The sequence below is a fragment of the Notolabrus celidotus genome, chromosome 20 (genome assembly GCF_009762535.1).
Source record: "Notolabrus celidotus isolate fNotCel1 chromosome 20, fNotCel1.pri, whole genome shotgun sequence".
NCBI classification, from domain to species: Eukaryota; Metazoa; Chordata; class Actinopteri; order Labriformes; family Labridae; genus Notolabrus; species Notolabrus celidotus.
The window spans coordinates 15,017,775-15,044,605 of record NC_048291.1 but is presented as its reverse complement, the minus strand read 5'-3'; the positions used below and the strand labels follow the sequence as shown (position 1 = coordinate 15,044,605).

General features: G+C 40.4%; 3 protein-coding genes across 3 annotated transcripts; 2 read left to right on the top strand and 1 right to left on the bottom strand.

Annotated features, from left to right (window-relative positions):
- The first annotated feature begins 150 nt into the window (after window positions 1-150).
- On the top strand, window positions 151-11,030 carry LOC117832561 (medium-chain acyl-CoA ligase ACSF2, mitochondrial-like). The gene is made up of 16 exons (XM_034711744.1): window positions 151-325; window positions 1,355-1,550; window positions 1,701-1,829; window positions 2,159-2,212; window positions 2,342-2,460; window positions 7,120-7,282; window positions 7,405-7,500; window positions 7,577-7,728; window positions 7,826-7,917; window positions 8,937-9,013; window positions 9,112-9,219; window positions 9,307-9,458; window positions 10,113-10,254; window positions 10,399-10,509; window positions 10,602-10,670; window positions 10,774-11,030. Exons 1-16 carry the CDS (start codon window positions 204-206, stop codon window positions 10,822-10,824), a joined length of 1,833 nt encoding a protein of 610 aa, XP_034567635.1. The 5' UTR covers window positions 151-203; the 3' UTR covers window positions 10,825-11,030.
- A 78-nt stretch (window positions 11,031-11,108) lies between these two features.
- Window positions 11,109-22,965, bottom strand: ndel1b (nudE neurodevelopment protein 1-like 1b). The gene is made up of 9 exons (XM_034711745.1): window positions 22,790-22,965; window positions 17,699-17,795; window positions 15,757-15,910; window positions 14,049-14,197; window positions 13,720-13,856; window positions 13,466-13,633; window positions 13,281-13,372; window positions 12,917-13,062; window positions 11,109-12,778 (listed from the first exon to the last, which is right to left on the bottom strand). Exons 2-9 carry the CDS (start codon window positions 17,782-17,784, stop codon window positions 12,688-12,690), a joined length of 1,023 nt encoding a protein of 340 aa, XP_034567636.1. The 5' UTR covers window positions 17,785-17,795; window positions 22,790-22,965; the 3' UTR covers window positions 11,109-12,687.
- A 1,170-nt stretch (window positions 22,966-24,135) lies between these two features.
- Window positions 24,136-25,697, top strand: LOC117832670 (RING finger protein 222). Its single transcript, XM_034711898.1, has one exon. It carries the CDS (start codon window positions 24,567-24,569, stop codon window positions 25,191-25,193), a length of 627 nt encoding a protein of 208 aa, XP_034567789.1. The 5' UTR covers window positions 24,136-24,566; the 3' UTR covers window positions 25,194-25,697.
- The last annotated feature ends 1,134 nt before the right edge of the window (window positions 25,698-26,831 follow it).

The following is a 26,831-nucleotide window of genomic DNA, read 5'->3' as shown; positions in this document are numbered from 1 at the left end:
GCAAAGATACTCGGACCTCTCAGCCAATAAGGAAGGGTTGAAGTTAAACATTATCTCTGAGGTGATAAAAGCCAACTGAAGTAAAGACAAGTAGAGGCAGGTGGTAACCAGTTTCCTGATTTGAGTAAGTCCCACTTTCACCTGTTCAGTCATGCACTAACTACATATACACTCACCAGGCACAGGTTGTACATTCGTGAACAATGACAGTCCTGAAAACTTCCTCATTGCTGAGGTCCTGTGCTCACAGCCTCAGATCTGTGGAGGCACTCAAACACAGCAAGACCTGGAAATTATGCAGCACAAGTTTACTCCAGTGGTTCCGGTAAGTTCATGTTCTTCTTTTGCAGTATTTCACATGGTGTTCCTCACACATTATAATGATACTTGTGTTCCGTTACACCCGCTACAATGGATTTTATTGGCTTAACATGAGAAAACACTTGCTGGTGACATTGTATGTGAGATATCTGGAAGTTGTGGTTAATGATTACAAAAAGAGTCATGTAGCTATTAGAAATGCGGTCACCTGTTTAGATTGCAGCCTTAGGCAACCTTGATTCTCACATAAACCTCACTGTGAATACACATCCAACCGTCTTTAGTTAATGTCATGTCAGATCTACCTCTGATTGTCACTGCATCAGTTTGTGGCCCGTCAGAACAGAGATTATGTAATTATATTATCCCATAGTATGTCCAGCAAGTTGTTCTTGTTGCCCTCTGTGTCATTTGCTGTGTCAGATTCCGGTTGTCATTGGACTTCAAAATAAAAGCCTGCCAAATTATTTATTTTTTAACTCACTTTGTTTGACAAAAAAATGTACAGAACATGGCCTGGCCAACATCTTGGGTTTCAGTGACTAAAATTGTGGTAACTGAAGGTCCAGGCTATGACCTGGTCCACTGGAAGTGGTACTAACTGGTTTTTGTGTGTCTATCAGCTTGCTTGCTTGTTTGTATGTCCATGTAGCTTGCTCAAGGCAGGGACTTGGCTGATCACCCATCACATGTATTTATTATGACTATTGTGCCTATCAATAGCCTGAGCTAAGGTTTATCAGCTTCTCAGAACTGTTTAAAGTTTGCATCACTCAACTAATGTTTGGATTTTTTATTAGACATCAAGACTGAGAATGAGACTTTTCTTGCCATGGTGTTGGCTTTACCTCTTATTCATTAGATCTATCCAGGTTTGTCTGTTTAAAAAGCGTTGTGCATCAAGTGAAATTGAGGAATAGTAAATTACAAGGAAGCATTCTCTTTGAAATTGCATTATAATATGTTGCTTAAATCAAAGTGTGGTCCTTGTATTGAATCTATGCCACGTCCTTTCTGTGTATCTTGTTCTCAGGTCTCTCCATGTGGACTGTCCTCCTCACATACCCTCCCTAACCACCAGCTATGTCCATGGCACCTCTTCTACCTCTCTGCTCCCTCTGACTGTAGGTCAGAGTCTGGACTGTGCAGCAGAACGCTGGCCTGACCGTGAGGCTGTGGCCTTCTTGCAGGATGGCATCCGTAAAACCTTCTCTCAGTTCCAGCAAGATGTGTGTCTAAGTCATTGTGCCTTCCTCTTTTACATTCACCAGCCTTCCTGCATGTATTAAGCTAAACTTGTTATACCATTGATACGTTTTTTATTCAAACAAAACTCTCTATGATTTGAAAAAAGCTAATTGTGGCACTTATTGTTGCAGGTTGATAAGATGGCTGCAGGTCTGCTTGCTTTAGGCCTGGAAAAAGGGGATCGACTGGGAGTTTGGGGTCCCAACTCATATGAATGGATCCTTTCCCAGTTTGCTTCCGCCAAGGCTGGAATTATACTGGTCAGTCTGGGAGTTATACACTTACTTTACAGTGTAGACATGTGGATAGACTGACATTAATTCAGTTTAATGACTGCATGACATAAGCTCCTGACCTTGGTTACAGGGTCAAGGGTCAGTTTACTGCTCATTGGACTCTTTCAGGGGCCTCTGGAGTTATTCTGTAACTGTTCATGCATGCCTACTAAGATATCAGGGACAAGGTATTCAATATGATGTTATATGGTAGCCAAATGGTTGATCGTTCTGCTATGAACTACTATAGTGTCTTGATAAATTGACCAAAGGGTGCTGCAGAGAAACACTCCTCACAGCTGCTGCATTTGCAGGTGTCCTTGAACCCAGCCTATCAAGTGAAGGAGGTGGAGTTTACACTTAGGAAGGTATGATCAACTCCAGCAAGGCATTACACAATGCCTGGCGGAGGACCGTTTGTAATTCTCATTGTGAAATAATCCTCACACATATTTGTGTGGCAGATTGATTTGACAGAACTTTATTTCCTCTTCCAGGTCCAGTGTAAAGCTGTGGTCTGCCCTTCTCACTTCAAAGCACAACATTTCAGTGAGATGTTGAGGGAGATCTGCCCTGAGATAGACACGATGCCAGCAGGCATGCTCAAAAGCTCTAGGTTTGACTGAAACTATTTAAATATATGTTGTAGTATATGTACTTTTGATACAGTTGTACTTGAAGATTGTTTTAATTCAAACAATCCATGGGCACCCTTAAAAAGCAATCCTCTACAAAGGCCAATAGTTTGTTATACTTAGAGGAGTAAATCTGTGGCCTGCAAGAAATGTGTGTAGTTATCAGTAAGTTCTATTTTTAATTGCTTGTTTTTGCAGATCAAGTCCAAAATCTAATGGAAATCCAATGGGTATATTTCATTCTTGCAATTCAATTGGTTGATGAGGAGAAGCAATCACATATTAATTCACAGTACTCCTCTCTGGCCCCTCAGTCTGTGTGAGAATGGTAAAAGCTTGGGTAGCAGCTCTTTTCTTCACTAAAATTAACAAATGGGCTGATGAAAATGTCAGGATCCCCCCGGAGGTTTAAGAAAATATTCAACAGCTCCAAAATTATTGCTTTGCTAATGCCTGCAGCTGTGGTGCAGTGATGTGAAAATATTAGTGCCACTTGAGGAGGAAGCTACACAGCTTTCACTGTGTTTAAGATTCAAGATTCAAGAAGATTTATTGTCACTTTGAATGTGGGTACTGTCGTGAGGAAAAACTATTGCAGGTTGGCTCCATTTTGTTGTTTGTTGGAGATCAGCGCCGCAGCCTCAAGCTATGACAGGCCGTTTAGGCAGTATTTCATACTTTGTAGTACACACTCTATCATACTCTCACAAACACTACTAAACCCTCTTACATGCACAATCATATCTCACGCACACACTACTATACCCTCTTACATGCACAATCATACTCTCTCACACACACTACTATACCCTCTTACATGCACAATCATACTGTCTCACAAACGCTACTATACCCTCTTACATGCACAATCATACTCTCTCACACACACTACTATATTCTCTTACATGCACAGTCATACTCTCACGCACACACTACTATACCCTCTTACATGCACAATAACACTGTCTCACACACTACTATACCCTCTTACATGCACAATCATACTCTCTCACACACACTACTATATTCTCTTACATGCACAATTATACTCTCTCACAAACACTACTAAAATTGCTTACATTAAGTTTACACTACTGATCTAAGTGAGGGACAATGATTGTGTGCTTGAGAAATTATAATGGTTTATGTTAAATGCATGACATATTTAAACTACTTTCAGTAAAAGAGAAAAGCCAGATGACTGTCATATAGCCATCTGGCAAAAAGAAAGGCAGAAAACTCATCACATTTTCTATTTTCAAGGTTTTATTTCAAGGTTAGCTACTATTTTTGTCTATTTTTTTATTAGAATGGGTAAAATGCAGGGGAAATTCTAGGATCAGATGTTTAGGGGTGCTGAGCCAGGCAAGATAAATTTCACTGTTTTGTACACTTTAATGCAATTTCATTCCCACATTTGTGAAAGAAAAGTACAACACTTTTTGGGAAAGTCTGTGACTAAACCATCAAATCTGATAAAGGTTATTTAAATGGTGAGCCACAGCAAAAGAGAATTGGATTGGAATCATAAAGAAACATATGGTAAACCTAATTTCTGGGGAAAGACAACTCATTTTGATACAGCAGCTCCTCAACATACACATAAACTGTATGTATGTTCCTGGAGTAAACCAGCCCCCTTAGTGAGTACTAAAAATACCAAAAATTGATATTGGAGTTATTTTTTGGACTTTCATTTGAAATGCAATGCACAACATGTAAAACGCGGTGGAGCTGCTTTATATTTGTCGTTAAAATATTAAGTTTCAACCAAGTACTGTATGTTTTTGAAACGTTTCTAGCTTGTTAAAAAGGACATACAGTAAACATTTTTTAAAAAATCTCTCCAATTTTAGGGGTGCTGGGATTCAAACGCCTATGGTAAAATGTACTATTTTAGACAACTTTAAAAAAATCAAAAAAAAATCTGGAAGACATCTCAGGACCCCCCATTTGTGTCTCGCGACCCCCCAGGGGTTCCCGACCCCCACTTTGGGAACCCCTGCTTTAAGAAACGGAGGGCTAGAGGTGAACTATAACAACGTCCATGCCCTCACGCGTGTCGTAGTAGAGCGCACATTTGGGCTGCTGAAGGCAAGTTAGATGTGTTTGGACACAGCTGGTGGCAAGTTACTCTACGACCCTGAGAAAGTGTGAAGATAATCCTGGCGTGCCGTGTTCGTTAAATTAAATGAATGACCATTAGGTGACGGGTGAATATCATCACTTTATCCCTCATTTCGGGAACATATTCCTGATATGGAGGTGACTCCAATAAGCGCAGGCATTCTTTAATCCTGAGCTGTCAGATCAGGTGGTCCTTGTCCTCCTCCAGTGTTCTTCCTTCTTTTCTGTTCTTCTAATGTTTCTATTTTTATTTTTTTGCGTCCACTTTAGTATCAAACCTTAATTTCTTAACCTGAGCCACGGTGCGAACCTCAGGAGACACAGAATTAACAGCCTCAGTAAGAAACCCAGGCTTCATTTTTTTTATTTATGGTGACTCCTCCTGCTGATACGCTTCGGAAAAGTGTTTGTTTTCTTGCCTCAACCTCCGAAACAATCACCTCTATTTCTGCCGAGGTGAAGTTCAGCGTCTTGATGCACCGAACAGATGTCCTTATATGGATGAATTGGACAGACAGTCAGCTCACGGCACTCTTTGATGCCAATGAGTTGATCCAAACTTACTAAATGTGTCTGATGTTTCACCAAACTGGATTAAATCAGGCTCCAGATGCTGAACTTTTTACGGTAATAGCGGCAAAAACGTCAAATATTAAACAGACGGTAAAAATCCTCAATGAAGAGGAGACTGGTTCACACAGCACACCTGCTGCAGGTAGAGACTAACACTGAGCCCCCCCAATAATAACTCCGCCTGTCACAGGAATGCATCACTTTTACTTTTTGCATTATATTACGGGCGGGTCGTGTGTCTGTAAAATCCTCTTCATATAAGCCAATCAGGAACTGAGAATTTAGTACTACTTCCGTTTCAATCAAACTCCCTTCCGTTTCAATCAAACTCTCTCACACACACAACTATTCTCATTCACATTACCTATCATACTCTCTTACATTCACCTCACATTCTCTTACATTCACATATGCTATTTTAACGTTTACATATACTGTTATCCTCTCTTACATATACTATCATGCAAGAGTATCTTTTTAGGAGGATGGAAATTACTTTCGTAAAAATAAATAAATAATGCATAAATAAATGCATAAATAAATACTAAAATATATAAACAAAAAAAGGGATAAAATAATACATAAAATAATAAATAAATGCATAAATAAATACTAAATGTAGAAATAAAAACAAAAAATGAATTAAATAATACATAAAATAATAAATTAATCAGGACATGAATTAATAAATATCTTGTATTTATTTATACATTTATTTATGCATTTATTTATTTCTGTATTTCTGTGTCCATATGTAAATTGGGGGGGGGGGGGATTTTGAGGAGTTACTTAACAGCCATTAGTTGATCTGTATGAGAGTTCACAGCCAATCAGAGCACATTCACAGCACAGTAGAAAAGTATGTATTTGTATAAAAGTATGTATTTCTGGACACAGAAATATAGAAAGAGGGTGTGCATGTAAGAGGGTATAGTAGTGTTTGTTAGACAGTATTATTGTGCATGTAAGAGGGTATAGTAGTGTTTGTGAGAGAGTATGATTGTGCATGTAAGAGGGTATAGTAGTGTTTGTGAGAGAGTATGATTGTGCATGTAAGAGGGTATAGTAGTGTTTGTGAGAGAGTATGATTGTGCATGTAAGAGGGTATAGTAGTGTTTCTGAGAGAGTATGACTGTGCATGTAAGAGGGTATAGTAGTGTGTGTGAGAGAGTATGATTGTGCATGTAAGAGGGTATAGTAGTGTGTGTGAGAGAGTATGATTGTGCATGTAAGAGGGTATAGTGGTGTTTGTGAAAGAGTATGACTGTGCATGTAAGAGGGTATAGTAGTGTGTGCGTGAGAGTATGATTGTGCGTTTAAGAGGGTATAGTAGTGTGTGCATGAGAGTATGATTGTGCATGTAAGAGGGTATAGTAGTGTTTGTTAGACAGTATTATTGTGCATGTAAGAGGGTATAGTAGTGTTTGTGAGAGAGTATGATTGTGCATGTAAGAGGGTATAGTAGTGTTTTTGAGAGAGTATGATTGTGCATGTAAGAGGGTATAGTAGTGTTTGTGAGAGAGTATGATTGTGCATGTAAAAGGGTATAGTAGTGTGTGTGAGAGAGTATGATTGTGCATGTAAGAGGGTATTTTAGTGTGTCCGTGAGAGTATGATAGAGTATGTACTACAAAGTATGAAATACTGCCCTCTCATATCAAACTTTTACCTTAATTCCAATTACTTTGGTCCACTGTATAGCCTTATAGGTTTATGGAAAATTTTAATTTCAGTGCAAATAACTGAATATGTCAAGATACTTTAGTCTTATCTGCTAACTGTTGGTTCATGAGTTCTAGCTGCTTTCATTAAGATACGTGTTAACTCTAACCAGATTTAGTCTACTGTACTGAATTCCTTGTCGCACCTTTCCACAAATAATCTTAAGACCCTCTCTTTGGACTCTTTTGTAATACAAATATATTGTACTGTCTCTCCAGGTTGCCAGACTTGCGTATGGTGATTCTGATAGACAGCAGACAGCCAGGGATGTTCAATGTGGAGGACGTGATGCAAGCAGGGGAGAGTCGGCATCACAGAGAGCTCATGGATCTGCAGAGCAAGCTGTCTTTTGATGATCCCATCAACATTCAGTTCACATCAGTAAGCTTTAGTTTTGCACCTTTTATACAAGTCTTTATCACTTGAGCAGACAGAAGAAAGTAACAGAGGTCTAACAGAGATCTAACAGAGATCAAGTGATGATTCTGTTCCATTTGTTTTAGGGGACCACAGGCAGTCCAAAGGGAGCAGCTCTTTCCCACCACAATATTGTAAATAATGCCTACTTTATCGGCCTTCGAGTGGGCTATGGATGGAGGGTAAGTCTAAATTTGTCTTTTGATTTAATGACAACTTATACAGTGTAAGGTATGTAATTTCCCATCTTTCCATCAGCCTCAGGTTCGAGTATGCGTTCCTGTGCCCATGTACCACTGCTTCGGCTCTGTACTGGGAGGGATGTGTATGGCACTGCATGGAGTCACACTAGTCTTTCCCTCCACTGGGTACAACAGCCAAGCCAATCTACAGGCTATTCAAAGTGAAAAGTACTACACTCCTTATATCATCCAAATGATTTTCAAGCACATGACTTCTCTGACTCTCTGAAAACAACTAACACTTATGTTGTTCTCTTCACTCAAGGTGCAGTTTCATCTATGGCACTCCAACAATGTTCACAGACATGCTTAGCCAACAAGTTTTACACAAGTGTGACATGTCTTCAGTTGAGGCAGGTAAGACAGAAGGCTAAAACCTGACAGATGGGATGTTTTAAACTGGGTGTGATTTCAAGAACTGGTGGACAATGTACACAGCTTCATTACTTAAGTCAAAAAATAGATCCTCCTGGTCAAATATTATCTAATACAAGCGAAAGTTGTTCTGTCAAATTATTACTTGAGTTAAAGTACTGAAGTACTTGCTTTTAAAAATGCTTAAGTATTCAAAGTACTTTTAAAAAAATCTCACAACGTTGTATTTTCACAATACATAAATGCAGTCAAGAATACATAGGAGCACATTCTGTTACATTATGTTTATTTAGAAACCGTTACTTTAAATCTCTAAAAACTATACCATGGAATATAAACAGAAACTAAGTTACTCAAAGCACAGAAAACTTATTTTGAAATGTTCATCTGGAATGAAACAAATGTTACGTAGCTCAACACACTTTCTCAGGTTGAACTGTGAATTTTAGTATGTTTGGGCAGAGTGGGAAACAGGGAGAACATTTAAATGATACGTATCATTGTTCATTTCAAAAACCTCTAACACGGGCTGAAGATATGGCCATGGGTACTCAAGTAGAGAATTATAGACATCATTACCACATCTAAATGAACTGCCTGATCTGAGTGAAATTTGCTCTGTGTTTGCTCCACATTCAACCGTTGAGATGTACAGGTATGGCTAAACCACTGAGACAAACAGAACTAAACGAACACATTTTACTGTCTTAGGGATCAGATTTCAGAAAAGAGAAGGAAATTCATGAGCTGACTTCAAAGCAAAAGTAGTGAGAAACTAGAGCATTCATAGAAATGTAGTGGAGTAAAAAGTACAATAATTGTCTTCTAAATGTAGTGGACTAAAAGTAATACGTTTCCCCGAAAAATAATACTCAAGTGAAGTACAGACACTCAAAAATGTACTTAAGTACAGTACTCAAGTAAATGTACTCTATTACTGTCCACCACTGATTTTAAGTTAGCATATGAAGCATCACTATATACATGTTTGTGTGTTGTAGGTATCATGGCAGGCTCTCCATGCCCATCTGAGATTGTGAGAAAACTTAGAGCAGACATGAATATGAAAGAGATCACGGTGAGCAAGCACTTCTGTGTTTCCTTTACCTTTTAAAATAATCCTTAAAAGAATAAATCTTCAGTATATAGGACTCATGGAGTTTTATGCTTTTATAGATAGGTTACGGAACCACTGAGAATAGCCCCATTACATTTCTTGGATTCCCACAAGACACAGAGGAGCTGAAGACAGAAACAGTTGGATGCATCATGAGCCACACTGAGGTACTGTTTGTCCTAATGTTAGCATACATTTGTATGTACTCAGCACCATGACAACACTGCAATTTATCATACATGTTTTTCCTGTAGGCTAAAGTGGTGGACCCTAATACTGGGGAGACTGTCCCTCTTGGGGCCTCAGGAGAGCTGCAGGTCAGAGGTGCCTGTGTGATGTTAGGATATTGGGATGATACTGAGAAAACCAATGAGGCTATCTGCAAAGCACGCTGGTACAGGACAGGGTAAGAAACTGAATGATACAATCTGAATTTTTCCTTGAAAGCCTCTCCTAACCTGAATCCAAAGTAGCCCTCTTTATGGATAAGTTACATAGTCTATCATATGGCCTTTGGTGGGCACCCTGACCCAAATAGCATCACCACCGTTAACCTCTATTTATGTGTGCTCCAGTTAATGATGACACTGATACTACATATCCTACCATTTGGCCCCTAATGGCCCCGGCACCCAAGCTTGAAACTATACTGTAAATGGGCAGTGAGAGCCCATACATCAACAGGATTATCAGTTAGGCCCCTCCCTTCACTGGTATTTCAAGTTAAGGCCCACTACATCTCAGGGAGTCTCAACAGTTTTCTTTGACATTATGAACCACCCCACTCTATGCTGGCTCTGACTACCCATCATACCCACATTCAAAAAGAGAAAAATTCACTGATAAGAGTCTAGAGAAAAATGTTAGAGAGGGGAAAGAGAAGCAGAGCAAGGGTGAGATTTCTACATTTGATTTATCAATAATAATTCAGGATTCTTGGTAAAACTCTCATTTTTTATATCATAATTATGCAAACTGTCCCACACCAAATGCCCAGATGTTATATAGATGTTGAAAGGATTGATGTGCAAAGGATAACATAGGATTTTTTTATTTTCAGTGACACGGCCAGTCTGAACAGCCTGGGATACTGTCGTATTGAAGGCCGCATGAAGGATCTGATCATCCGTGGAGGGGAGAACATCTACCCAGCTGAGATAGAGCAGTTTCTTTTTACACATCCTAAAGTACTGGAGGTGCAGGTGAGACTCAAGACCACCAGAGGGCAGCAAAAGATCTGAACCACTTTACACAAAATCATAACAGGAAAGCCTACTAAAATGTACAATTGCATACCATCCTGATGTGTTAAAAGTATGTTGTTGTTTTACTTGTCTGTTTTCAAGGTGGTAGGAGTGAAAGATGAGAGACTGGGCGAGCAGGTGTGTGCCTGCATCAGGCTGAGGGAGGGCCAGACCTCCAGTGAAGAGGAGATAAGAGCATTCTGCAAAGGCCAGGTGAGAGATCATACACAAACTACCAAAAAATATAACTCTTTAAATCAAGGTTGCATATCATTCTTTTACAACATTTTAATTTCTCCTTCTAGATTGCAAACTTCAAGATCCCACATTATGTGTTCTTTTTGGACAGTTACCCTCTGACAGCCTCTGGAAAGGTACAATACTGCTGCTTTACCACAGTCATACATGAACTATCGTGATGGATGTACAGCTTTTTAATATACTGACAATGAAATGGCTTACTTCTCCTTTTTTCAGATCAAGAAGAACATATTGAAGGAGGACATGGAGAAGAAATTAGGCCTTTAATTAAGTGGACCATGGTGGCCTTCTTGGAAAATCAGAAACTTAACATTCAATGCTTCTTTACCACAAGATGAAAGGTATTAAAATAAAATCAGCTGACCGTCATTTCTGGTCATCACATTTAAGCCTTAATTAATTAAAAAAAAAAAAATAATTTCTTAAACATTGTACATTCAACTGAATTTCCATTGAAGCCCAAAACAGAAATTAAAAGCGTTGGAAAGTACTCACTAAGTCCATCTCGATTTGTTCGATGGTAACAACACACAACCCAAAACCACACAACATATTTGTCATCTCAGTTTTTATTTACTTAAACAATATTGACAAACATTTTAATATAATTATACAATGGTTTTAACCATTTATAATTTGAACATGCCATACAGAATCTGAAATAAATAGGACCTTAATGCCAAATTTCAGTATGTACAAATAACCATCCGTACAAGCTATGTACACTTGCTGTAGAACAAGCTTTGAGGAACAGGCTCACAGAGTGCCCAAAATGGCATCTCATATCATCAAACAAATGAATACTTTAGGCCTCAAGTTATGTTTCAAGATGGTAACAGACAAATCTGAGAAAGGGTTATTTTTGGGGCCAAATTAATGAAAAATGTGGTGATTTTAAATAATATGAAACCTGCTAAAAATATCTAGTCAAGTTTAATTAACTCTAGGTTCACACACCTTAATCTGACATATGTTTAGCTAATGTGCTGCTTGACACAAAGGCCACAGTGAATCATGAATTAATGTACTCCTGCTAAAGAACAGTGCCGATGAGAATCCTAGTGAGTTTGATTTTGCTTGAGTATCCAAATTTGCCTGCTAGGATTAAAAATCTACCACAAGTACTTGCCTGAACATCAAAATGAGGTAAATGAGCCGGTCACAAATAAAAAAACAAAACAACAACATATAAAAGGCAAAACTGTTCCCTCAGAATATCAACAGAATTCCACAGACGGAAATACTTGCCTGCAACAAAACCAGTGAGATTCAGTTTGTTTAAGTGCAGGTTTAACCCAGAGGACAGATCCAGCTGATATTTCTGAACTTTAACAAAAAAGCTACTTCAAATGTAAAAAAAGAAGCAAGTAGCCAGTCACAAAAAGAACAACCCCACTATGGCTACATGGCTTTGAACGATCAACATTCACTTCAGTCATAAATATGGGGTCCAGCTTCGCCTCCACTACCCCACATTACATATGCACACATGCAAGAAAATAGCTAATAAGAAATATTGCATTTTAAAGCATACTGTGATAGATAAATTAGTTAATAGGAACACATCCCTTTTTAAATATAATACATTCTGAATTGAGATAGGTTCAGCTGTGCAATTGAAGAGAAAACAAAGAAGGAAAAGAAGGAGTAGAAGGAAGCTGTGATCTGTCAGACCTTTTGTCAGGATAGTAGTTTCAGATGAAGAGTGGAACTAAGAATATAAAGGTGTCAATTCAGAGTTGACATCTACAGAGTAATGCGTTTGCAGTGACATTCATACAAGCACAGTACAGTACAGCTTTAGGCACATGCAAGTATGTGGTAGGAACATATGCACACACCACTGTGCACCTACTCACAGACGCATTTAGAGCTGCAACCTGGAGGCAAGGTCATGGTAAGGTCAAGCCTCTTGTTTACACACCACGTTCAAAAGTGCACAATCCCGAACACACACACACACACACACACACACACACACAAACACACCCACACACACACACACACACACACACTCACACTCACACTCACACTCACACTCACACGCTCAGCACACAATGTAATGGTCTTTCAAGTGTCCTCTCTGTTCCCATATTGTATTTGGTGAGGTTAATGTGGTGTGGGGATGCCTCACACGCTCAGAGGCAGCAGGCCCGGTGGGGGCACGGCTCTGGTCGCTGCCATGGAGGTCAACGAGCTGGGGTCCAATCCATTAACAGTCCTATGGTTGCCAGAAGAAGATTTACAAAATTAACAAACATGGATACACAAACAGGGTAAATGTGCATAAATACAGGAATAATGACAGTTCAATTACAGAAATCTGTTTCTGAGACAAGCAGAGGAATGAAACACTCACGTTTTATCGAAGTACGTTGTGTGTAGAGAGTGAGAGAACTTGGTGGCGTTGCTGTTGATGAGTGTGCCGTTGTCTTTGGCATAATTTTTTCTTGCCGCCTGGTCTTTGGCAAAGTTTCTGCAGGCAGCGAGTTTCGACTCCAAAGCCTAGTCGCAAAAAAACAAGAAACATGATCCGTGTTTATCACAAATATCACTCTGTATATCCTGTGGCCAAGGACACACTGTTCCTGGCTGTTCTGTGACCTATCTTTAATTTTACTGTGCTGCTTTCTAATTCTCCTCCATAATGCAAACAGAGAACGTACAATGAAATGAATGAAAAGATAGGTCATTATATGTAAATTAAAGGGAATGGTACCTACCCCGACTTTCCTCAGGAGGTCACCTACAATGTTAAGCGCTGAGATTCTTGCAGATGGAGTGAGGGATGAGCTGCCACAGCCGTTGGTTAATGCTGCACATGCACATACGAAAACATTAGTTTATATATGAGGGAGTTTCACATTTCACATGTGCAAAAAAAACTGTGATTTTAGTAAACCCTGACCTTTTGAGGTGATAAAAGGGTGCTCTATGTTCTTTCCAACTGGTGTGGCTGGGAGGGATAAGGAGGCTTGTACTGCAGAGTCTGTCTTGTCCATGTCTAAGGTGGGCGAGCTGGGTGCAGACATCCTGTCCGTAGTCCTCTCTCGTACCGCCAGTTCCTGTCTCAGGTCTGCAGAAAATAGAGTCAGCTCATGAAATTCTCCCCTAAATGGGTCGTACATTAAATGAAATGTATCTTCTGTGCTCTGTCCTTACCTCTTGCTTCATCTTTCAGCCGCTGCACAGACACCAGAAGAGACTCCTTCTCATCCAGCTCGCTCTCCAGGAAAGCGTTTCTCTCGATGGCCTGGTTTAAACGACCCTCAAAGTCTTCCAGAGACACTATTGTTGCCCTGTACACAGAAGATGTTAGACATGACTGTTAAAACATTGAATGAATGCTGCTGTGACAAATGTAATCACATAACCGACTCTTTAAAAAAATCCTTATCAGGGCTTGTTTATGTTCCTATTTAGACCTCTTAACAAGCAAAGAACAAACACAGTCTAATGACACACTGACAGAAATGCTGAGTCAGTCTGACCTCTTGGCTCTCTCCAGGTCATCATTGGCCTGCTCAAGCTCTCGGACGTATTTGTGTAGCTGCTCCTTAATGCTGCGTGTCTGGCCAAGGTCGTCCTCGAGCATCGAAATCTGCTTATAACTCTGGGAATACTGCTGCTCCAGTTTCTCCTGAAAAAGGTGGACAGAGAGGGTGAGTGTGTGTAAAAAACAAGGACATCAAAGCGACCTATTGTTCCAGGGAAATCCACCCTAAATATCCTTTTGCTAGAGCCGTATTTATGTAGCATTTTATACACTTTACAACAGTATTTAAAAAGAAAAGTAACCCTGCAGTTGTTTCTATAACCTGCTGAATCATAAGACAAGATATAAAGATATTCTTCTGCATTGTTTCGCTTTCAAATAGCCTCTTTGTTCCCCGGGGAGGCCCTGTGGCTTGTGTGCGTTTTGGTACTTCACATTGCAATATGTGGCAGGCCCGTATGCCTGTGTTGTGGCCCCAGGGGCACAATGAGAGGAAAGCATGATTCATGATCTCTCTAGCTCATTAGCACAGTTCATTTTAGTTCACTTAAGTGTTCAACCGAGAGTAAACTCAAACACTTATCTGCTATGGCAGCGACAGTAATTACCCTGCATGTAAACACTGTTATTTGATCACCTGGGTATCCGTCATGCCTGTAGAGACTAAGAACAAAACCTGTCCCAGTGCTTTTCTATTTTTTTACTCCTAATCCTGACATCCAATTAAGGAGAGCTGCAGGATTACATAAGAGGGGTTTTTATTTAGACCATGCTTACAAACAGGTCAGTGGACCTTGTCCTCAGGATCCAAGAGAAATCAGATAACCTCTTAAGTAACCGCAAATTGCTTTATTATTGTGACCCTACTGACAGACCATGAAGCAGGGGTGTCAAACATGCAGCCCGTGGGCCAAAGCCGGCCCACCAGAGGTTCCAAATCCGGCCCGCAGAACGACTTTGCAAAGTGAAAAAATTACAGAGAATACATTAACTGCAATTTTTCAATAAAAGTGACTGCTATTTCAAATGTGTCTTCTTGGGGTCGCATAAAATCATAGTCCTGACGGAGCGCACCTGTACAGCGCTTTTTTCCCAGGACTTTTATTCTCAAAGTGAGAAAATAGATTATTTGCTGTTTGCATAATCCGGTTTAGATTCATAAAGACTTTTTAGAGCACAATAAGACGATCCACTAACTACTAACACTAGCCCTACACCCCTGCATACAACACTGTCCAGCAAGCAAACTGTTCATGCTGGAGCTGAGGGGTCCAGAATAGTCAACTTTACCTTCTTCATTATTATAATCTCTCTGTTCTTTTGCAGTAAACATTACACTCTGTGTCAGGTGAATGGGTAACCTTTGTGTTTGGTGTGTTTGGAGCAGGTTTCAGGGCTTAAAGAGTAAAATATACGGCCCCTATGAGACTCATCATGGCAAAAAATACAACAGCTGTTTTTGTAAAAAAGATAGTTCATAAATGTGAACATTTTCAGAATGTACTTGTACTTTTATGCACTAAAACAAAGGGAAACATTTAGAGTTGACATTATTCATAGGTTATTATGTTATGATTTTACTGGTCCGGCCCACTTCAGATCAACTTGGGCTATATGTGGCCCCTGAACTGAAATGAGTTTGACGCCCCTGCCATAAAGGCTAAACCAATCCAAAACATGCAACACAGGCTTTCACCAGTTACCTTGAGGTTTGACACCTCGTTCTTCAGTCTCTCATTCTCACTCTGGAGGTCTCGAAGGCGGTGCTCGGCTTGGCCCAGCTGTGCCTCTAACTCTGCCTCCAGCTCCCGGCTTCCCTCCTGAAACTCCTGCAGCTCCTCCTGGGCATCATGGCAACTGCATTGCACACAAACAGACACATTAACAATCGCTATCATTTACCGGGCACCCTGTTCACTGTGCACCATTCATTCGGTAAAGCTGCCTGACTGATTGACCCCATGCTGGCATGAGCTCTAGAAACCTGACTGGCTGTTGTCCTGTAAGATGAGCCAGGCTCAGGTATGTTCCAGCAGCTTTATCTCTGGTGGTCAAAAATAAACCTGCATAAAAACAGTCAGTCGGGTTTTTGTATATTTTTAACCTCGTCTCTTCTTCTGCTGCACAGCGAGCAGTGCACCGCTCAGCGTTGCCGAGGTAGGACTCTAAATATACAGCTCTAAGAGAGACAGCTGTACTCTGACAATAAGTGGTTTTAGAAGGAGCTCAGAAAAGCAGACCGGGCTTCCTCAGCTGTGGGAGGGGTGAAAGGTCAGTGGTGCAAGGAAAATGAGAGGGTGCAGAAACAGGATGAGGACATGGGCTAGGAAACAGGATGCGTATACACACTGGTCAGGGCCAACCCCATGTAGAGAGTCTAAAAACAACCAATAACTCAAAATGTTGTTGAATTAAACATTTGGACGAGGAGAGGGAAGGAAGGATACATTCAGAGACGTTCTGTGTTTTCTGCATGGAAGCGCATTTTTCTTGTCTTTCTTGTTTGTTTGCGCACACATGACACTGTAGTTAACACTGTTCTGAGATCAGCTGACTCGTGGCCTCACAGTGGCTCTGGAATCCATGAATCAGTTGTTGTCCAGGGGTCGTTCCACACATACCAACAGCACAGCGGCTGCTTCATCAGCACACTGCAAGGTCCTACAACTTCCAGTCTGGCTTGTCGTCTCTCACACTTGTGTGAACATTAACATGAAATGTGTAAGCTAAGGACGTATGTGCTATTTATCTTGTATTGATCATGGTAAACTGGGTGAGTGAAAAGCCTAGAGTTCAACATATTACATCATGGAGGTAACTTTTCAATAGGTAACTTATCAACGCAGAATACATCGGTAGAAGTGATCCTGGGAAATGTACTTGTGTGAAACAAGCCGTGCTGCACTAAATCCTTGGTGTTGTTTTTTCCATGGGTGGAAGTTTTTTCCTCTAGGTACCCACAGCAGGAATTTCATAGAAAACCACCAGGACTTAACCCTCTCTGTGCTGTGTTGAACACATCATTTAAAGGCGTTATGTTCATCTAACTCCACAAATATAAGGAAAGACTGAACACAAACACCAAACACATGGAAAACTGCTGCCTTTTAAAACATAAAGTAGATTGTGGTCTCTGTTAAAGAAGTCACAGATTGAGTAATTTCCTCCAGAGTCAGCCACAGACCTCTGTGGGCAGCGATTTCAGAAAGCTGGTCAGGTCATTCTCCTTAAATGGCTAAGCACACGCTCTGCTGAACCGCCCAGCAGAGGACCTTTCCAAAAAAAAACATGGGTGGAAATTATCGTGTATTTACATTTGTCAAGACGACACAACCACACACTCAGCAAATTATTACATAAGAGTAAGACAGATAGTACAACTCATCAAATACAGTGTGCTCACTCACTCCTGTTTGAAGTTTGGGGTGTTATCTGAAAGTGTTTTTATCAAACGGGGAATTGCTGCCATCTTGTATTCGGTTCAACATCTTTCGGGAGGTAGATCAGAGAATACAATATGACACATTGTTACGGAACCTCATTTGCAAGAATGAGCGAAGCAGGCGTCAAGTTATTCTCAAGACTGTCATGTCTCCTCATGACAACATGTCAAACCCGGATAAAGAGACAAAGCAAATTGCTTACCTTTTCTTATATTTGAGGGCTTGGGACTTCCAGTAATCAACCTCCTCATCCTTTGATGAAAATTTTGGAATCATCTCTTTGTCCATGTCAGGGCAACCTGAGGAGAGAGGAACACTGAATGTCATTTTGGTCTCAACGGTGCTCTCAATGGGTGATTATAAAAGAGTCTGTTGACGAAGGGGAGGAGAAGTGCGTGATCATGAAGTTGTTTAAAAAGTAAATAAGGCTGACTTACATGCATCTAAGTTATGTCATCTATTTTGATGACATTGCTTTAATTAAGTAAACTACTTTGGCTGGCTCTCTTTGTCATTCTAGGGTGGCACCAGAGCTAGACCCATAACACTGGTCATATGTTGTGTCTATGCTGTCACGCAGCTCCCATCAACGGATATACTGCTCTACTATGATGCACATATTGTGAAGATGACAGATGGCAGTGCGCTGCAGTTGCATTATGTAGGCTGTGCCTCATTAAACTGGCCTATAGTCGATTAGTCATCATTCATTTCACTACATGGCAGCTACTTTTTGACCTTGCACTATGTTCTGTCTTCCCGGGTCATTATCTGTGATTCACACCCACAAACTGACTGTAAACTTCTCATATTTAAATCGCTCTCATACCTTCCTTTACATTCATTAGATAGAAGCATAGAAGTGTACATACTGAATCTCTTTTATTTACTTTATTTAATGCTTTTTGCACCTTTATTAGAGTGGGGATTACAGTTGATAGTGCTGGAAACAGGGAGAGAGTGGGGGACATCCATCCACCCATCCATACATCGCGATGCATAACCAGCACAGGCATTTGAATGTTAACCTGCAGAGAAGGCTGTAGGCTACATTGTGCTCTATGTTGACTGTTCTCTTTGTGTTTTCTTACCACAAGACTAATACAAATTTTGCATAAATGACCAATAAATCACAGCTGAAAACATATTTTTATTTTTTATTGAAAGACCTTCCTGTAATATTGTTTGATCCATGATGTTACATTTATTTTTAATTGACTTTTATTGATGATTTTCTTTTATTTCACTTGTTTTTTTATTTGTTTTACTGATTTTAACTGTTTTATTGTTTTAATTGCTTTTAGTAGTTTCTCTTTTTCTCAGCTGTTCCTTTAAGTTGTTCCACTTAAATTGTCAATATGTCTCCCCCTCATGTTTTGTTTATTATTGTGGGTTTTTAATGATGTAAAGCACTTTTTAACGTCTGTTTTGATAAGTGCTGTATAACTATACTTTATTGTTATTATCATTTAGTTAGTAGGAATTTAAATTTCCATTTAAATGACTGGGAAAGTAGTCTCTTCATAGCATCATTATACTTTGTATAGAACTGTAACATCTCTAGGTTTGGCTGATTTGGAAATTATACTTTTCAACCATGTGAATGCAACACAAAAAAAAAGTACACATATCACATGTTTTGTTTGTGGTACAAAGATGCGAGATCATTGCTCACAAGCTGAAAAGTAGGACAAGCATTCAAACCTGCACATGACTTGGTATCTGCATCCTCTGGCATGTAGCTTCAGGCTCAGTACATTCTCGTCTTATCTCAGAGCTTAAGGGTAAAGGGAATCAAGATTTGAACATACCACTCGTTCCTTACTAAAAGGAGATAAAACAACTGAACTATCTTTATCAGTCCAAACAAAGCCAGATCAGACTGGTCATGCTGTTTTGACGGTCTGAGGTCATGCCACCCTTGGTTAAACATTCACTGACTGCAGCACCCAATCTTTCAGAGGCTGGATTTGGACTAAGAGGCTAACAGGACATCTAAATGCGTAGCTTCCAGTGTTTCCTGCTCATTAAATTTCAACCCTTGAGCTCAATTGAGGTAAAATCAACATAACTTGTTCTGTGATAATGAGTGTGGCTAATGCTCTCATGGATCAAAGCTGTCCGTTGTCGCCTGCTTCTTAGTTTCTTTTTAACATGTTGTATGAACACCTTTTTTCATCTTCCTTCCTCTTTGCGGAGTTAACACTTTACTAGACGCTTGTTCCTCTTTTCTGGTAAGCTAATAAACTCTGCGTCACTTTGTGATCTTGGAGAATCAGCATGGTAGGTTTCCGGAAATGATTAAGCACATCTGGAAAGGGCCCATGTGTGTGTTTGGTGTGGGTGGAGGGTTGCAGCAGCTGCCCCCACCCCCCAACAGTGCTTTTGCTGTGGTTTAAGGAGGACTCATGATCCAGACAGTGGCTGTAAGGACTTCCTACAGATGGGTCAGACAACCAGTACATGTATGAGCAACACCAAGGAGTAAGATGAGTTGTAGCCATAGACTGTATAAATAATGGACGTAGTATCCGTGAGGTCACCCATCTGTTCCTGAGCGCTGTTTTGAAGCCAATCGACGGTGGCAGCCATATTGGAAATGCAAAACTCAACCAGGCATAGTGTGACGTAAAGGGGCAGAGTTTGAGCCTCCTAGCCAACAGCTATGTGTTCAGGTCCGGGAGTCAAGCCAGTCATGTCTTTATTTGGGCAAAAACTTGTAATCTTAATATCTTCTGAACCGTTGCGTTAGAAAAAATGTTACCCCTACTACAGTGTTGCCAATTTAGCAACTTTGTCTCTATATTTAGCGAGTGTTCAGACCCCTCTAGCGACTCTTTTTCAAAAAAGCAACAAGCGACAAATCTAGCGACTTTTCTGGTGTTAATGGCGACTTTTGAAGACTGACGTGAAAGCATGTATCCTTCTTACTCTTCTCAACGAGCAGTGGCTGCTACTGCGAGTCCCTCCTAGCTGCATTAAGAGCAGGAGGCGTTCACCCCTCAGCATCCAGACTGCAAATGTATCACGAATGTACAAAGACACCACTGGCTGATCCCGCCTTCTGTCTCTTTTTGGTCCATTTCAATAGTTAATGTAAATTGTATACAATGAACATCTTGAAAATATTATGGTTGAAAAATGTAATGATGTACTTTGATTTGTTGGAGGCTCCTTTATAAACATATTAAGAGTGTTTTTTAACCTCTTTTTGTCTCTCCCTTAAACTTACAGGTCTCTCCTACAGCGTCCATTACAATTCGTATTGTGCAAATTAAGTGATGACGTCATTTAGCGACTTTTAGGACAGCCAATAGCTACATTCCTCACTGATGAGTTGGCAACACAGGTGTGTGCCGATAGAGAAGTTAGCTACATATAGCCAAACCGTTTTTTGAACCAGGCTGTAAACATGTTTATCATTGCTGCAAAGATCGTCTTTTTTGAATTGGTGTCAATGTGGTTTCCGGTGTTTCTGCAGCCAGCCTCAAGCGGATTTTTGAGGAATTGCAGTTTTTAACACTTCCTCATGGGCTTCATGGTTTGAGACCAAAGGTTGTCTCTTGGTTGCAGCTGGTACATAAATACAAAGCTGAGCTGTGACATGTGTTCTTGTATCCATTATTGTTACATTTTGACCAGACATGCCAGCTTGGGCTTAGACAAGGGGGACGATGTGTTATTTTCCTTTCCAAGGAGAAGACAGTCTGGACCCAGAAGCTGGACCGCCTGTGCTTCCCTTAAAACATTCCTTTGAGGCAGCGTCATCAACAATTTACTCACCACAGGCCCCTCACGTGTCAGAGTGCTACTCTGGAAATCAAGAAGGAAACCCAAGACCCAAATACAGCAACGGGTGGAGAGAGGAAAACGCTCCCAGGCTGCTGGTGATGTAACATGTTTGTTTGATAGACTAACAAAGGAAAACTTTTGAATCCCTCCAGGGAACTAAAATAGTTCCTCTGATTTCCAAGATCAAAATTATCTGATGATCTTGCAAAAATAGCCGGTCTCTTTTAGGTGTGGTGCAGAATGGCTCGAATGGGAGTTCTATTGGTCAACAGAGGCATGGGTGACCGGAAACAGTTTCCATGGTGATTCAGATCAAAGACCTTACAAGTGTGTAATCATCTCCTCAAAAACGCCACGGCTGTTTTTAAGCCCACTTTTCAATCAGAGGTCCTTCAATTAAAACGGGTGAAAATGACCTAATCCTACACAAACCCCTGTATCACATAACAGGTCATGACTGTCCCTGTTATCTCACATTTCAGCATCCTTTTGAGTGGTGTCAGTTTGACCCCTGGATCTATTTGTCTGGTGAAACAATACCCAGGCTGACAGGGCCTGTGTCCATCAAAAGTGGGAACGCTTACTGTGGAACCATCTATTTCTAAATAACAGACAAAGGAAGGTAGTGAAAAGAGTTTCCTTTCCCACATTCATCTCGCTACATCCTCTTTTTTTTTTTTTTACGCGGATCACTATGTGCTTACTAAGAGTTCAAGTGATGACACTGATGTAGTCACACTTTAAACTGGGGCCTCTGAAAGGGGTGAGGAGGGCTGAACAAATCCTAATTGCCAGTATCTTAACAGGGTTTGCTTCTATATGAATAAAATAAGGCCTGCAGCTTAATGGATGTGGTGGCATAGGTGTCCTCTTACTTAAACCCATGTAATGTTAAGGATTAAGGGCATGAGGACATCCAGATGCTAGATGTTCAAGGAAATGCCCCTGTTCATCAGGATGATGTTCAAAAAGCAATAAAACGCGACTTTAGCTGTAATAAATACAATAATATCCTGACAAATCAAGCACCAAATAGAGACAACATGAACAAATCTTTCTTCATGATAAAAAGCTGGTCTTAAACGAACAGACTGACATCCATGGTGGTCTTAAACGAAAAGACTGACATCCATGGGTCCATGTTTATGTGGACAGGTTGTCATCTAAATTGAGATTCGCTAACAAACGTTGTTGTTAACGTCTGGATATATGACACTGCGTGATGTGACCGACTGTAAATGAGAAGCCTAGCTTAAAGCCCAACAGTACGCTTCATGCTATTCGTGGAAAAGAAGAACACATGCCATACACGAAAAGTAAAGGAGAGTGACTGACATTCAAAGCAGATCTTTTAATAAAAACGACCCTATACATTTTAAATCCAGCTCGAGCTGTCATATCGGTTAAACAGAGAAGCCAGGACTGAACACGACAGCTTACAACACAAACAGATGAAACATTACTCACGTTCAAACGGAATATTTACTGTTAAATGTGTTACCTGCTCATGTCAAATCGGTGTCCGAGTGTCTTCTGTAACAGCAGGTCCTCCTCTAGGCGATGTTACATCCAACAAACACACACACCTCTCCCCTGCCCTGGCCTCGGATGATACTAAAGTGACAGAGCTGTGTTTAGGAAATTGCCAACGCGTCTCCCGGAACCAACGTAAATCCTGACATGGACGTACGCGCTGACGTATGGGTGCTCGCGTCAGAAACGGGCGGGGCTGCTACCGAAACTGAATCAGCCGCACCTCTTTTTTGTTGTGGTGCTGTATACAGTCTATGGGTGCTACAGAGTTTTCACGACGGTGACCACAAGGTGGCACATAGTTGCCAGACATAAAACTGCAACCTCGGGCTGCGCAGACACATGAGATTACCACAGAGGGTCATTGAGCATCAATACAAAAACTGTTAGAATTATATGGTGGCCCTGAAGGACAAAACACTTTAACAAAAGATTAAACACTTTTACAAAGTTGGAGACAAATTTACATTTTGGAAAACATTTTTAAAATTTTATAAAACAAAATTACATCAGAAAAACACTTTTACTAAGGCCAAAACAAATTTACAAAAGATGAAACACTTTTACAAAGCTGGAGACAATTTTACAAACAACGGGACACTTTTACCATTTCTGAAACAAATTACCATTTCAGTTTTACGGAAAGGGAATGTACCAAATACCGTAAGTGATCCAGAAGTGATCGAGTGACAGTTCATTTAGTTTGTTTTGATGGAGAGAAACCAAACGGAGATGGACATGGTTTACTTATTAGGACATAGGGTCTCAGAGAGAGGTGTCAGACCTCAGATAAAAAAAAGCATCATGTCTCCGGTAATGCACCATCATATCTCCGCAAAACCTTCATCATGTGTCAGAATTCAGATGAAACAGACTCAGACCACATAGCCTCAGGCTAAACGGAGTCAGGCTGAAAGGATTTAGACTCAACGGTAAAAGTGTTCCGTCTTTTGTAGAATTGTCTACAGCTCTGTAAAAGTGTTTCATCTTTTGTAAATTTGTTTTCTTAAATGTAAATTTGTTTTGGCCTTGGTAAAAGTGTTTTGCTGATGTAATTTTGTTTTATAAAATGTAAAAAATGTTTTCCAAAATGTAAAAATGTTTTCCAAAATGTAAAAATGTTTTCCAAAATGTAAATTTCTCCAACTTTCTCCTACTTTGTAAAAGTGTTTAATCTTTTGTAAATTTGTTTTGTTCTTCAGGGCCACCTTAGAATTCACAACGTTCAGGTTAATTGCTTCGAATGATTGTGCATTAAGCTAATAATTTATACTTGAATCATATTCCAACAGTCCTTTATGGGCCCATATGAGATATCTCATGTAGCTTAAATATTTTGTATTTAATTTGAGACAACCATGTCTTTATAAATCTATACACCTACAATGAAGCATTGCAGCCTTTACTGTGGTAGCAGTATTCTATGCACAAAACTTTTGGAAAAATATGGAAAAGTCGTCGCCTACGTGTTTTGCATCTAAAAAGCGTGACTTGGCAGACAGCATAGTGAAAAGGAAATGTGAACCAGCTTGGCCACTTGAACTGCCAACGAAACCTCAAGGGAACCCAATCAGTCAAGTCACTGCAGCTACAGGTGGCAGGCCCTGTTTTACAAGGCGCAGTTCTCGCCCCCACCCACAGCCAAAAGTACAGAGAGTCATGAGCTGAAAGGAAAAGAACCTGAAAGGAATACTTCAACTGAGGAATCAACTGGATTCTTCTGCCGAGGTGATTATTTTCCTCCCATGGCATTTTATAAGCAAGATAGCCAGGAAGACGCACGAGAGTGTCCGGTGTGCTATGAGGGTCTGTCTGGCACAGAGAGGACTCTGAGCTGCGGGCATGTTTTCTGCCACGACTGTCTGGTCAAAACGCTGGTCAGCATCAACACCGATGGAAACATCAGGGACACTATTGCTTGCCCTATCTGCAGACATCTCACATTCATCAGGAAACAAAAGGAAGCGCTGGTGACCCTCACAACGGACAAGGATCCAGATGAAGTGCAGACGCTGGAGGTTCCTTTCCCTCTATCGCTGGGACAGCTCCAAAGCGCACGGCGCCCCTCTGAGAACACTTTACCCAGGGGGGTTAACTGGGCTGCTCACTGCTTCAGGTGGGTGTCTGAACGAGTCCATCGACAGATGTTGATCAGACCCAGCCATAAAGCGTCTCAGATCTTTATCATAAGCGCTGAGGGGCGACCCATGGCTGAAGATGATGCGCTCAGCGTTGTGATGACTGTGGTTCAACCTCAGCGCAGAAGAAGGCGCAGGATTTGCACAACTGCACGATGTTTGATTGTTTTACTGTCACTTTTTACTCTACTCGCACTTGTAGCTGCAACTTTACCATGGATTTTATTGGCATAGCTCACTTTTATTTATGTTTGGATTATTGAGTGCCAAAATGGAACAAGTCACCCACGGTACCAAGCTATCCACTGGCTCTGCAATAAAGGACTTGTAGAAGATGATTTACTTACTGCTCAAGGTGATCAGAATAAAATATGTTCTCACAATGTATGCCTAAACTCTAGGCTTGCAATGTGGTTGTTTGTTTTAACATTGTCACTTCCTTCTGTGATTTAAAAGTCAGAAGATTAAAAGCATGCCCATGTCATTTATGAGCATCACCTGGCAACAGTGTAATGTGAAGTAGGCTAAAGGCTAGGGAAGTCTGACACACACTTGTTTTGCATTCCTGTCTGTGACATGTTCTACCAGTTGTATGAGGCGCAAACAGGCCAGAGAACAGCTGTCAAGTGTGTTAAAAATGTTGTGATCCAAGCTGTACTGACGTTTTGTAATTATAATTTAAACATTATATTTAGACGTGTTTGGTGGAAAAAATGCAATAAAGTCCGTCAAACCGAGCACAGTCACCCTGTAAAAGTGCTTGAAGTCATTGTTGGGTCACCCTTATTGTTGGACACCTGTTTCTAAGCAACTTTGTAGACAAATCTTTAAACTGAAGCTGAAGAGCAACAACATCTTTGCCACCAAAAGGACTGTCAGGTCTGCGTTCACATCAAGTTACATTTTGGCAGACATCAGCTTTGTTGAGTTAGAGGGTGAAAAGTGATAAAGCAGATGAGGTGCGATGGTGACAGACTTTCTCTTCTTGCATCACAAGAAAAGATGCCATAAATTTAAAATGGCAAATCTCACACCACTTTATACTTAAACTAAACGATTAGGTGAAGAAATATGTACTTTGTGCATCATTCCATTCAACAAATGACTGGCATCTCCTGTGTGTAAATAGAGCCTACTTTAAAACTTTCAGTGAGGAATAATTGATACACCTTCTCTAAAGGAGATAGCCAAGCAGGAAGGGATGAGTTGTAAGGAGATACACGACCAGACTGTAGCATCAGATTACCTCTGCCTCTTCAAGAATCCAGACTGAGGTAGAACAGTAAGAACAGAATTATGCAACCAGGGCTGGAAATTTACCACAAGTGTAGTGCTGTAAGTATGCTACCAGGTGGACAAACGTATACACTCCTAGTTTCCTCCTGTGTCAAGCCTTCAGCCATCCTGCTGAGCCTGTCCTACAGGTTACACGCTTTAAGAGGCTTCTCTTCTTTTATTAGTCATACCTGGTTTTCCTGAGTGGAAGGAAAATTAATTACACTGATTTATTTTCTTTGATGAAACAGAATTTCTTTGATAATGCCGCAGGTATGGAGCATGTGAGTGGTAGATCAAAGAGAAATGTGAAGCTGCATATGAGCAAAGTAACACATTTTAAGGCAAAAAGGTAATGACTGAAAAATAATACATAGTTGCAATTAATTCCTGTCAATGTCACAGTAAGACAGAAAAATGCTCAAATTACCAGCTGATATATTTATACCTGTATCTTATTATGTACATATTATATCAATGGCAGGATTCACCCTTCAGCAGTGGAAGAGACACTCAGATTATTCAGACACACACCAATACGAACATGTAAGGTTACTACATTCAGAGTAATAGTTTCCCATAAAAACTCATGAACTT

Excerpts from the sequence above, each read along its gene's own strand:
- LOC117832561 (XM_034711744.1), top strand. The coding sequence starts at position 204 with ATGACAGTCCTGAAAACTTCCTCATTGCTGAGGTCCTGTGCTCACAGC. Across the intron at positions 1,551-1,700 it reads TCTCTCAGTTCCAGCAAGAT|GTTGATAAGATGGCTGCAGG; the intron begins GTGTGTCTAAGT and ends TTATTGTTGCAG. Across the intron at positions 9,220-9,306 it reads GCATCATGAGCCACACTGAG|GCTAAAGTGGTGGACCCTAA; the intron begins GTACTGTTTGTC and ends TTTTTCCTGTAG.
- ndel1b (XM_034711745.1), bottom strand. The coding sequence starts at position 17,784 with ATGGACAAAGAGATGATTCCAAAATTTTCATCAAAGGATGAGGAGGTT. Across the intron at positions 14,198-15,756 it reads ACGAGGTGTCAAACCTCAAG|GAGAAACTGGAGCAGCAGTA; the intron begins GTAACTGGTGAA and ends CACCTTTTTCAG. Across the intron at positions 13,063-13,280 it reads ACCTCCTGAGGAAAGTCGGG|GCTTTGGAGTCGAAACTCGC; the intron begins GTAGGTACCATT and ends TTTTGCGACTAG.
- LOC117832670 (XM_034711898.1), top strand. The coding sequence starts at position 24,567 with ATGGCATTTTATAAGCAAGATAGCCAGGAAGACGCACGAGAGTGTCCG.